This window comes from Rhea pennata, chromosome 9, assembly GCF_028389875.1.
Source record: "Rhea pennata isolate bPtePen1 chromosome 9, bPtePen1.pri, whole genome shotgun sequence".
Lineage (NCBI taxonomy): Eukaryota > Metazoa > Chordata > Aves > Rheiformes > Rheidae > Rhea > Rhea pennata.
The window spans coordinates 18921019-18934248 of record NC_084671.1 but is presented as its reverse complement, the minus strand read 5'-3'; the positions used below and the strand labels follow the sequence as shown (position 1 = coordinate 18934248).

Here is a 13230-nt window from a genome sequence, read left to right as displayed (position 1 = left end):
ATTTGATTCTCCTTTTTCAGGAGATAAAGGACTTGCAGGAGGAAGAGGGTCACCAGGTTGTGAAGGAAAGATTGGAGATCCAGGCCAGTCTGGAAATCCAGGACTACCAGGAGGAAAGGTTTGGTTAGAAATGCAGCACAAACTTTTCCATAGGTCCCATTCATTAAGTGTGACACTAAGCTAAGGAAGAAGAGGTGTGACTGGTATAAGCTTGGCTCCACTGGCATGCTTTAAGATTGTATTCACTTGTCAGCACTCAAAACTCCACCAATCAGCAGTTTAATCAGCCAGTAAGAAAAAGCAATCCAAGCTTTCCTTTCAGGGACTTCAGATATTTGTCATAAAAACCAGGCATTTTTTCATGGAAAAAAATGTTCAGAAGAATGATAGAAAAAAGTAAACAGTAACTGAGTGTTCTGAGACATATCTGGATGCTGACTTTGAATATTTAAACAAATATTTGGATGAAAATAGGACTATCAGGAGAAATAAAGGAAAAATTGTACTTGCACGGATTTCAATCCATTTTTCAGATACACATCCAAAGCTTCTCATAGTTACAGCAAACATCAAAATGCAGTGCAGGCCAAATGAAGGGAAGTGCATTGCATTGCTCAGTAGCAATTTCTGTAGCAGAGTGAGGAGGCAGTGTTCAAAAAGTGGTTGGAAGAATTATGCTTCTGGTGTGGGATTTCCAGCTGGACAGCAGGAAACGTCCAGTGCTCTACTGGACATTACAAATGGTAATGTGAAAGATCCCTAGGGAATGGTGGTAATTACCTAATATAGGAAACCATCTGTCCACAGGATGGAGAAAGGTATATTTGTTAGAGCTACAAAATATGCTGCATGTGGCTTGTTTACGTTTCTCTGTGTGTTGTAGGGTGATCCAGGCATGGTTATTCCTGGAGCGCCAGGAAGAATGGGTTCACCGGGAGGTAGTGGCATTCCTGGCCCAAAAGGTGATACAGGATTTCCAGGACTTCCAGGCCTACCAGGGCACACTGGGCATGATGGTGATGATGGCCTAAGAGGTACTGTGTTTGAACAAGCACAAGGAACACAGCAAGTTACATCCATATTTTAAGGAAAGGGGAGTTCAGTGTTCCCTCAAAGCTTCAAACTGTTGTTTTAGCATTATGAAACCAATCTCCTTTCTTTTAGGAGACCCTGGCTTACCTGGAATTCCTGGGGATCCAGGTCTTCCAGGGAAACCTGCAGAATGTCGTATTGGCCTGCCAGGTTTGCCAGGTGGCGAGGGAGCTACAGGTCCACCAGGTAGGACCTTCTGAATTAAATGTGCTCTTTGGCTGGGTGGATCTGGATGTTTGTGCCTTCCGGTGGTCTGAAGGAACTGAAGTTTTTTATGGATATTGGTTATACGGTAGTATGCAAGAAAATGTGAGCTCAAGTTTAAAGATCCTTTGTCTGCAGATTGGAGGGAAAATATGAGGTGAGTGGGCTTCCTGGATTAAGATTCAGATTTCATTGTACAGCACAAAGAGTAATCACAAACTGGCCCAAATTTTCCCACAAGAAAACGGATATTTTAGTGACTACTTCTTATATGGGTCTGAGCTGAGGTTACTTAGTGCAGTGTAGCAGAGGACAGAGGAAGAACAGGGAAAGAGCTCAGCCATGTGGAAAACAAATTCAGGGACTCATAGTACCTGCATATATTGTTTATTATATCCCTTCCAAGGTGGGATAGTCTTAGGCACCTAGCTCAGTCCTTCCCTTATGGATAATCTTAGATGGATTTTTTTTTTCCTGGGTGATATATGAAAATGCAGTGTTTGGAGGATGAATGTGGAACTATATTTTTTTTCCAAAAACCAATAGGTTGTCTGCTCTGTTTTTGATTTGGGTTTTTTCTTGGGTTCGGGGTGTTTTTTAATCTCTTTAAGATTGCCTGAATAAGCATGTTATCTTATAGATCTTCTGTATAGCCTTCATGCAGGCAAAAATCCCAGAATTCAAGAAAAGTTTCATGTTTGTGATGGCGAGATGGAGATGATGGTTATTTCTTTTCCAGAGAGATGTGCCATACTTACTATGTCATGCGTTTTCCTTAGGAGGAAGAGGTTTGCCAGGTTCAAAAGGAAAGATAGGCCCTCCTGGCCTAGGTATCCCAGGGATCTTCGGAAACCCTGGGGAACCTGGACTAATAGGTCCTCAGGGAAATGCAGGATTTCCTGGTCCCAAGGGACTGTCTGGAAGGCCAGGAATCTCTGGTGTGCCAGGTAAGGATTCTGAAAATACATATTTTGACATATAAATTAAATCAATCTCTGCAGAAAGGTGTCAGTCATGCTTTTCCAAAATGAAGATGCAGAAATATTTTTCCATTAAAAGACTGATGTTCAGTTTTCATGTATCATTGAGATCTTTATGGAAAACAAGTTGATCAGCATTCTCTGACAGGCAAGTGCATCTTGAGGTTGTCATGACATAGTATTGAATTTTCTGAAACAGCTTTTTGAGAATAGAAGGATACCTGCCATTGTTTTCTGGACAGTAATGTCCTTGCAGCAGGACATTAACTAGCTATCATTCAAGGTGATTCCCCAGCATAATGGAGCATTAGTAGAAGTACTGAGTGGAAGTATTTAGTATCTAGAAGAAATGGCTTCTAATATTTAGAAGAATGTTAGTAGTAGCAGTCACTAGTACTGAGCAGAAGTTCTTATTCAGCCTTCCTTTTCAAACAGTAGCTTGTCAATGCTATCTTCTTTTTCTAAAAAAGGCAAGTTCAGATCTTGAATCTGACAGAGTTGTGGCTCAGATCGAACTCTGACATGTTAAGTAGAGGTGATTTTAAAGACGGCAGATAAATCCTTGTAGTTTTCTTCAGAAATTTGTTCAAAGTTACTATTGTAGAAGAAAATAAGTCAGGTATGTTATGCTTATTATTTCTGAAAAAGTTTTTTTTTTTTTTTAGTATTCTTAAATCCTTCATTTTTCTGTCAGAAGGAGATGTTATATGCCTTTTTAGATATACAATCTGTAAACAAGTTTTAGATATACAACCTGTGAACATGTAGAGCTTGACTCAGCAGCCTAAACATAGGCATCTAGTGTCATTTGAGATGAGCTGTCATATTCCAGCTGGCCTCTAACTCCTGTGCAGAAAGGAATAACTTTCCTGTACATCCTGTAACAGATCTCCCAGCCCTGTGTGGATGTCTCAGACGCGCAATACTCGCTGTCAATTAGATTGTTGTTGCTTATCTAAGTTGTTTGGGGTTTACCATGAAATGCTGTTCCTGTGGTTAAAGACTACAAAACTGGCTTCTACAAGTATGTTAAAGAAATGGAGGGGCAGAACGGAATAAAATGAAAAGGAAAAAAGACACAATTAACTGCTGAACTGACAGGCACATATGTAATTTTCTAAAGTAATGTTCTCTTTCACTAATCAAATACTAACAAGATATATTCCTGTTGCTTCATTTCCATAGGTCCAAGGGGAGAGCCAGGTATCATGGGCCCATTAGGAGTTCCTGGACCCCCCGGTGCATTTGGAAGCCCAGGCAACCCGGGTAGCAGAGGCAAGTGGCCGTAGTGTCTGCCTTCACTATTACTGAAGAGTATAGGAACTTTAATGCTGATGTAGTCTTGTAATCCATCCTGTTGTGTGTTATCACTCCTGAATACTCCTGCTCTGCACTTAATGACTAAAATTTCTTTGAGTCTTGCTGAATCCTTGATTTTAGTATGTTTTGTAGTCTGCGGACTAAGTGACAACACATCTTCTTTAACAGTTTTGAATTACCACCTTTTCAGTTTCATGGGTAATTGTGAAAATGGCTGGGAATATTGCTAGATAAAGAAGAGAAATCTTTTTTGCTCCATTTTTGTCTATCTAATTTATTTTCAACTTATTATTATACCTATTTAACAGATTTAATACTATATTTTTTCTCATTATAAGAAATAAGTTCAGTCTCTTGCCATGATCCATCATCATAGAGGTTTCATTGATAACTGGAGTAATGAAGAAGCTGTTTTAGGTTGTTATCTGGCATTTATATTTACATATTTAGTCACTCTTAAAGGAATCGATGAAACTCCTGTCTTTATGTATGTTATCAGGTGTTAAGATTTCCTCAGAATAATTATTTATATTTTATTACAGGTTCTTATGGTTTCCCAGGACTAAAGGGAAGAAAAGGATTTATAGGACAAAAAGGTGAACCAGGTGATAAAGGTTTTCCTGGACCATCTGAGACCTTGGTTAGTATTGGGAACAAAGGAGAACGAGGCTCAAAAGGTATGTGTTGTTGCTCTGTCATTCAAAACTGTGTTGCAGTTCTAGTGGGCTTTAACACTTGAAAGAAACTAATTCAAGTGCTCAGAGTATTCACAATGCTTTGAAATAATTAGTGCGTTGTAAATGTCTTTTTATGAATTGGATAGTTGGATATTGCGCTGAATATTTATTTACATTTAAACAAGTCCATATTCCTTAAATCCTTATTTTAATTCCTTATTTTAACACATTCAGTAGACCATGAGTACAAAAATGGGTGTGCTCACCAACTGGATCCTGGACTGCAAAGAAAATGAGTCTGTTCAAAAATAATTGACTGTCAGAAGAACTCTTTTTTTTTTTTTTTTTTTTTTTTTTTACAGTGTTAATATAGACTCTCTGTGTATGAGTTGTACATGCTTAAAAAATGCTATATGGCTTTTTCTGTAGACTTCTCTTGTAGAAACTTTCAGAAACTTACATTTATTTCCATATGAGGAACACTAAAAACATTAAGTGTGAGCTTGTGTCTTGCTTTTGTTTGTTTACAGGCTGAAGATCCTATGTTCCATTCTGCTTCTCTGTTATTTTTGAAGAGGCTTTTGCCCATGTTCTGAGATACTGTTTTTTAGTTCTATTTTTATGAAACTTTATTTTAGGATTTCAAGGAAGGATGGGTCTAAGAGGAGAAAAAGGAGATGCAGGTGTGCAAGGACCACCAGGTCTTGTTGGGTCAGAAGGAATACCTGGCCTACCAGGTATGGAGTATCTATATTGAAAACTACTGTATCAGATGGAGAGTAGAGATTATTATTACCTCAACACTAACACATAACATCTGCTTCAATAGCAAAACTATGTTCTTGGTGTTAGCTATATTTGCTCTGATTGTGCATCTATTTTCTCAAAATATAGTTAATAAAAGGTCTTTCCCTCTCTGTAGTCTGTATTTTTGATTCTTTGAGATAACTTATTTCTAGAAGTCATATGATACATAGTATCTTATAGTTACTTATAAATTGTGTCAGTTAGATAATTAGAAATAATTTTAGACTGGTAATCAAAATGGCCCTTGTCATGGTAATAACCCATGCTATATGTCACTGTAGCGTTACTACTATATTTTTATTAACATCTTTTGTAATCACTGCCATGTAGCCATCACAGGAAAAACTGCAAATGCTCCAGTGCTCTCTGACTTCTTGTGGAAGAAAATCAGACTGATCTACCTAAACATTTAGTTGTCTCTACCTTAGACATCTGGACGCTCTAAATGCAACCAGACCTTACAATCATTAAAGTGAAACAAACTGACATTGATACAAATCTAAGCTAAAGAGAAGTGAATGGAAAAACAGCCCGAGACAAAGAAAAAAATTTTTAAATATATAGTCATGAGAAGCGTATAATGACTAAGTAATGATGTGATTGTGACATGCTCAGAAACTGAACTGAACTCAGGTGAAAAAATGAAATGTTGAATGTGTAAACACACATTTCTGGTCTTGATTAAAATTTGTAAAGGAATATTGCAGTTACTACCCATAAATGCTGTGAATGATCACAATCCTTATTACATTAATGTTGATACATGAGATGCTTTTTTTTTTGCCTTGACTTTTCAGTAACAATAATGATAATTTTATATATGTCTGGGGCAAGAGGAAGAATTATACTTCACCTCTTTGTTGCTATATGAAATAATAAGATACCATGTCATGGTGTGAGGTCAAATACAAAGTACCTTGTACAAATAAAAATACAAAGTGTTTGTATTTATGACAGCTCTACTGGCCAGCCAATGTCTAACCAAAGATGTGAAAATAGTATCTATAGACAAAGATGTGAAAATAGTATCTATTTCTTCATCTTACAGGTGTTAAAGGATTTATGGGTCTTCCAGGGATTCCTGGAGGACAAGGATCCCCAGGAGCACCAGGAAACAAAGGGGACATGGGAATTCCAGGTTATTTTCTATCAAGCTATGTTACAAATTCATAGAATTATGTAGAAGCATTTACACAGATCTGAATAGTTATTGTAAACAGACTACACAGTACTTACTCAGACTAGGACTTACTCTTTTCAGTACCTGTAAAATTCTATGCATAGTTGCCTGAACTGAAGAATGTAGTTCTTCCTCTCCAGTTAAGATGTTAATAAGTGCATTCCAGCTGTCCATCTCAGCATATAGTCGGTAATCATTTTTTGGAGAGTACAGGGCAAGAATTAGTCAGGATATGGCACTATATATTGCTCATACATGTCTTTGTAATCAAGTGCTCGCCCAGTGGTCATAAGTCTTTATTTCTGTAAGCTTTATTTATGATTATAAATAATAAATGAAATATAACCTCTTTATATACTGTTAAATGTAAGCATTTCTTTTAATGTGCTTAGAATTAAAATAATTTACTGTGTGAATCACTTTAATGAAAAGTCAGTATCTGAAAATACAAGCAGAATTTTACAAAACACAATGTGTTTTGTGCAATTAGGATCCTTGTAAGAATGATATCAATATCCTTGTTTTTCCAGGTCCCAAAGGACAGAAAGGATCTCCAGGCTTTCCAGGACCATCAGGTGACTCTGGGCAAATAGGCTCTGGTGGCTCTGCAGGTGACAAAGGAGACCCTGGGTACCCCGTTCCTGGGCCACCAGGAGAACCTGGTCCAAAGGTATAAAAATGGTGGACATATTGTCATATTGGCCTATAAGCAGAGCATTTGACTGTAGAAACAAAATAACATGTAAGCAAGACCTGGATAGTCTGCAGCAGAGAAGTAAATTATTTATTAGTGATGAGAAATTCTAAAATCCTATCATGACCTCCTTATATTTCATTCTTCTGTATGTACAAGAATGTCTTATTTGTAAAGAATATCTCGCAAATAACTGATGTTTCTGAAAAAGATATTAATCCATTGAGAATATGGGCTTGCACTTAAAAAACCAACAGTAGGTATACTTGTACATTAAGAAGTGCACAGAAAATTGTTTTAGAAAATGCAAAAATAATACCTAAAATTGTATTGTCAATTTTGACAGTTTAGTAGTATGATTACACAAAAATTAATTGTTGTTTTCTTAGCAATATGTATTTATTGTTGAATGGAAGTTAGATCAAATTAATAAAATTTTACTCCACATATTCTGATTGACGAACAACTGGAAATCTCTTTATATGAGATTTTCTGAAATGATGTGGTTCAAGCTGTAAGCTATGCTACAATTCACTCTATCTATCTATCCATTTAGTTCCTGTATTATCTGGGTAGCTACAATAGGACTGAATTTGCAAGTCAGTCTTAAATTTACATAATCAGACCCAATCATCTGTCTGCCTCTGTTCTAATCCAAATGACTGAGACAAAAGTAGGAATTTAAAGAAAAAAGTGCATTTCAGTGTTTTGTGTATATGTCTATTAGGCAAGAAATGTATTTTGGGGTTGTTAAAATACAGAGGGGCTGTTAAAATGCAGTTGGAGGGAAGTCTGTGTATTTGTACAAAGCACTGGCAAAATGAGCATCTAAAGACTGAAGTTGTCTTTGTACCGATTAAACAAAGTTTATAGTTCCTTATCCAAATGCCCAGTGGTATTATGAGAAGACTTCATTTTTTTTCTAAAAATCATATTGAACCATGGTTGTATTCACTTAATCTTTAAAATTATATGTAATCTTCTGTTGTACAAATTTGGAATATAATGTATTTAATTATAAGTGATTCTTCATCTGTTTGTGTTTGGCTGCTATTTTTCAGGGCGATCCAGGTCCTCCGGGAAGTTTAGGCAGCAAAGGAGAAAAAGGATCTCAAGGTCAGCCAGGACATACAGGAGTACCAGGACCAGATGGGATCAGAGGGGAATCTGGAGGTGCAGGAATCCCAGGTATGTTTTGTTTTAGAGAGGTAGTGAGATGCTGACGTGCTTTTAGAAGAGAGTTTCTCAGTAGACCACAGAAGGTGCCTGTGACATGGCACATTTGTACTCAGCTGTTGTAAACTTAATCATCTTTGTAGTCAGCACAGCCAGCCTGGCTTATATCAGCTAAAGATCTGTCACAGCTCTCCAAAGAAGAAATGATAGCAAAGTTATCAAACTGAGTCTGAGTCTTGTCCTGAACTGAATTCCAAGTGATAATGTCTTTTCTCCTCTCCCAAACTCTTTTCTTACAGGGGAAGTAGGACTTCCTGGAGGTGCTGGTGCTAAAGGACGTCAGGGCTTCCCAGGACAAATGGGCACTAGGGGCCCTCCAGGTATAGTTTATAGCATCTCCCCCAAATCACTGTCCCCTGGTTTGTTATTCACTTCATGAATTGTAATGAGAGAGTTGATATTCTTGCTCTTGCAGCTGAAGTTGGAGTCTCTGTTCATGTGGGTATGAGGCTCTGTTCACCTTCTCCAGTTTCAGCTAAGGTCCTTACCAGCCTGTTTTTAAAGTATCAGTTCAGCTCAGGCAAAATGTTTTAGTTTTGTTTTCATTATTGCAAAACTTTTCATTTTTTCTTTTCAATCAGAAGTCTCAAGGAGATGTAATATCCACATTAATAGTAAGAAAGGCTTGCTCTACCTCCTAGAAGAGAATAATAGAGATCTAACTAGACAAGGAGAACAAGAAAGTCAGTTAGAGGAGAAAGAGGGAAAAGACAGTGTTGCTGTTATTAGAGCAACAGAAAAGATCAAGCTGTTTAAAATATATGTAAGGGGAAATGTATAAATGCCATGACAGACAGGTATACAATACAAACTTTAATAAAGTGAGTGCCGGCTCTTGTCTTCAAAAAGAGCATTGAATTCTTTCATATTCAGATGAACATCTAAATTATGTTGTAGTTTTCTAGACTTGATTGAATTTGCACTAGTTATCAGCAGAGTCAGCAAAGATCACAATCTACTCTTTGCTTAGAGAAATCTTGAATTTATAATAAACCTAGAGAGAAAAACTCTACTGCCTGTCTCAGCAGCATGGATCAAATCAAAGACAGGGTCCTAAAATGTCTCTGAAAGACAGGAAGGTATTGCTTGTGAAAATAGTGAGGATCCTAAATCCATTGAAGTCCAGAGAGCTCAATAAAAATGAGATGCTGCTCTTTACTAATGTTTATATTACCACAACTATTTTTGAAGTAGCTGCACTAATAAAATTTTAATAAAGGAGACTCGTTTCTTCTATTATTTTGCATTTTAAAGGGAGATGTGAAAATGATATTCTGGCCCATTATAATTCACAGGGGCTGTTGGAGACTCTGGAGAAAATGGACTTCTTGGTGCAAGAGGTAATCAAGGTCAAGATGGTATGCCTGGCACCCCAGGAAATAAGGGAGAACCAGGTACAGCAGTGGAATATTTTCATTCTGTTTTAAAATTGCTTTTTTCTTTCTCTACTTTCTCTTGTCAGTTTTGGGAAGGATCATTAAGGAGCTTCTCTGGAGCAAAAAATATGTTGATAGGCAGAAGGTGCTTAACTTTTATATAACTCACAGGCTTTCTACACTACTGTTGTATATACTATCAACATCCTAAATGCATTCATTACTTCTCTATTATACATATGATTTGTCATAATTTTCCCCCCAAATGTTAATGTCTGCAAGAGCCTGAGTATTGATGTTAACAGTTAGGGGTTCAATTTCAAATTGATGAAAAGAACCAAAATCCTTTTAAAGAAGGAGCGTTGGATCTTATCTAGAAATAGGATAAAAGGGATCATAGTGATGAATGATCACACTCAGATCAGCAGTCAAGTTTTATATGACCTGACCCTTGTGTTGTAAAATCTTTCCGTTAAATGTCACTCCTGATGTCATCAATGTCCACAGATTTATTTCTCCATTGCATTCTGACAGAAGATGTTTTCATGTTTTACAGTGAAGATGTTTCTTTGTATGTGAGAATAGAAAAGGATACTGAGCAGATATTCACTAGTATATAGTAAGCTTTTCCATATTATGTTTTCAGTAATCACTATTATGTCATTTCTTTTTTAAGTATTCATGTTTCTTCTCTTATTTTTCTTAGTAACTAACTTAAATGAACAATTTTTCCTGCTCCTTCCTCTGAAAGAAAGACAAAGCTAGTATTACAGAATCTATCTCAAATATGACAAGGAAATAGGAGTTCTCACTTTAAAGAAAAGCTTAAAAATTCTTTTGTATTTCTAGCTAGAACCAGTAGAAAATAAGCAATAAAGATGTTCTACATTTAACCAAAATATCAGTCTTGACTCAGTGAACATTGAAGAATGTATGAAATTTTAAGGAACTATGATGTTTTCTAGCAGTTATTCAAGATTGTTGAGTATAATATGACTTAATATCTTGTAGGGGTACCAGGCAGAGGAATCCCTGGCTTACGAGGTATTCCTGGTCGTAAAGGTGAGTTGTCTTTTCAGAGATCAGAAGCTTAATTTTTAAATACTAGGCTTGTCATCTTTGTCCTTAAGTTGCATCCTTCTTAAGGAATGGCACTGAGGGAGCTGGAAGAAATAAAAGGTGATTCTGCGCTTATGATCAGTGATTTGGTTCTATATATTAAATGCCAAGAGTTATTGCTTGTAAAGTTAAGACTTTAAAAAAAGGTACAGTGATGGCATTTTAATTTGTTACCATCTGTCCTTTTCTATTGACACAGTCCCAAGAAAAAACAATTGACTAGGGAGTCACTTCCTAGTTTTTAGGTTTTGTACATCTAGAACTGGTAGAAATCCAAATCTTTTTGGATTACATTGTAGTTTTCTAGACTTGATTGAATTTGCACTAGTTTATCACAGAGTTGGCAAAGATCACAATCTACTCATTGCTTAGAGAAACCTTGAATTTGTAATAAACCTAGAGAGAACTCTACTGCATGTTTCACCAGCACAGGTTAAATCACAGTCAAGGTATATAATATAATATAAAGTATATACTATAATATAATATACAACGTTATGTTTTATATATGTGATGTATATGATGTATATTATATATGTGATATATAATATATAGCATATAATATACTTTGCTTTACATAAAAAAAAAAACAAAACACAAAAACCCCCCTCCATACCTTCCATATATAAACCATTCTCCCTAAGAATAACATCAGAATGAACTGAGTCTGTCTGGAGTATTTTCTTATTTTACAGCACTCATATTGATACTTTTAGCTGGAACTTAATTTAATAGAATTTGCAAGTTCTGATGTCCATGGTAGCTTTTTTCATTGCTGCATAAGGAAATAGTCCATACTGTGGTCTTTCTATCCTCTCCTTTTAAGTTTATTCCTTTGTACAAACAAACTCTGAAGCGGAGCTTTAGAAGGAAAGCAGTTTGTACACTACATTGCAATAAGTCCTGTCTTCCCACAATCTTTTTCCTTTCCTGCCACAAGTTGCTTTTGTGGCTTCTCTGTACTAAGGAAAAAAAAAAAAAAAAGCTGAATTCCACCTTGGCAGCACAATAAATGCACATATTCTGTGTATTCCTGTTCTTAAAAGCTGTCACACTATCTCAACATTTTAACAGCACTTCTGAAATGCATTATGTAATATTTAAACTCTACAGGAATCAAAGGGGACATGGGGCTGCCCGGTTTTCCCGGGCCACCAGGTATGAAAGGTTGTCGGGGGGATCAAGGACCCATTGGACCGCCTGGCTTGATGGGATTCCCTGGATTCCAAGGCGCTACAGGCATGGCAATTCCTGGCCAGAAAGGGAATAGAGGTATTGCTGGTACAGATGCAAGACCAGGTGTGTTGTGATAACTCCTTATTTATCTGAAATGGTATACTGATAACTGAAAGCAGAATTTAGCCTGTCCAACATTCAAGATTGAAAGAGGTTCTGCCCAGAGGGCTTCATAATTAAACAGGTAGTTTCTTTATCAGTTGATGCAATGTTACCATTGTGAACATCACAGTTATCTGTGCATTGTGGTGTAAATTAAAAAAAATAAAAAATAAAAAAGCTATAGTTTGAAGCTCATCCACTTCCATGGTTCTGCTTTCTTCCTCCGCAGTCCATAGGGCAGCTGAGAGCCAACTTTAAAGCTGTGAGATAGCAGGAGTGTTTTGTAGACATAATTAGAACTGAAGGACATTTTAAAACTGTAGTGCTTTAGAGGACTGAAAGAACTCAACTCTGATCTCAGATTAAATTAATAGGCTAGTGAAAAAGCAGTTAAATTTTGTTTTAAATCAGTATATTTCCTTGGGAATCACTGAGTGACAGTAAACATAAAGTACCCTAATAGTCATTGCATGTTGTACTGTGTTGTATACAATGTTTGTGAAATGCCATTAGCAGTAGTGCTTACTTACTTTCATGTTTCCATATAGGTGCTCCTGGTTTTCCGGGGCCTCCTGGTCTCCCTACTCCCAGCATGAAAGGAAGCAAAGGTGTTAGAGGGGCAGATGGCATACCGGGGCCAACAGGCCCAAAAGGCAACATTGGTCCTCCAGGTCCAAAAGTCAGTAGAAGGGAATACTCCTTATTTCTAACTCCATTGCTAATTTTCTCTTACCATAAAAACTACACATGGGAGGACAGGGGAAACTATCTTGTAATAGAGAAAAGATATTAAACTGGATATGAAAAGTAGTTTTTGTGGGCTTTTATGGATTGAAAAGGCATGTTATTGTGAATTTCTCCTTGTCCGTTTTTTGTTATAGAATAATATTAACAGTGGTCTGGCTATTTCTAACATTGTCACAAACAGAGCAAATAATGCTTCTAGTTGAAGACATAATGCTTTGAATATTTTGAATGAAAAGAAAATATACTTTATAGTGTGGAAATGCTGCTTCCTGTTTATTTATTGATGTTACCTGACTTGCAGGGAATGGAAGGTCGATCAGGTTTTCCTGGTGCTAGAGGGGATCCTGGATATGTTGGATTCCCAGGTGTAAAAGGTATTCATACATTTATACACTTCTATATGCCAAATACAGTCATATACATGTTGTGTTATTGTAGTAGTGCCAGGTGAGGTCCTACA

At 36.7% G+C, this 13230-nt stretch overlaps 1 protein-coding gene across 1 annotated transcript in view; it reads left to right on the top strand.

Annotated features, from left to right (window-relative positions):
* The window catches only part of COL4A3 (collagen type IV alpha 3 chain), a 65062-nt gene that overhangs the window by 41957 nt on the left and 9875 nt on the right, over nucleotides 1–13230 (top strand). The window contains exons 29-44 of the mRNA XM_062582389.1: nucleotides 21–118; nucleotides 884–1034; nucleotides 1165–1278; nucleotides 2076–2243; nucleotides 3462–3551; nucleotides 4139–4273; nucleotides 4912–5010; nucleotides 6129–6218; nucleotides 6791–6930; nucleotides 8016–8142; nucleotides 8430–8510; nucleotides 9486–9584; nucleotides 10578–10628; nucleotides 11799–11984; nucleotides 12572–12702; nucleotides 13072–13144. Of these exons, the coding sequence (XP_062438373.1) occupies nucleotides 21–118; nucleotides 884–1034; nucleotides 1165–1278; nucleotides 2076–2243; nucleotides 3462–3551; nucleotides 4139–4273; nucleotides 4912–5010; nucleotides 6129–6218; nucleotides 6791–6930; nucleotides 8016–8142; nucleotides 8430–8510; nucleotides 9486–9584; nucleotides 10578–10628; nucleotides 11799–11984; nucleotides 12572–12702; nucleotides 13072–13144 (1833 nt within the window). The remainder of the gene's footprint in view (nucleotides 1–20; nucleotides 119–883; nucleotides 1035–1164; nucleotides 1279–2075; nucleotides 2244–3461; nucleotides 3552–4138; nucleotides 4274–4911; nucleotides 5011–6128; nucleotides 6219–6790; nucleotides 6931–8015; nucleotides 8143–8429; nucleotides 8511–9485; nucleotides 9585–10577; nucleotides 10629–11798; nucleotides 11985–12571; nucleotides 12703–13071; nucleotides 13145–13230) is intronic.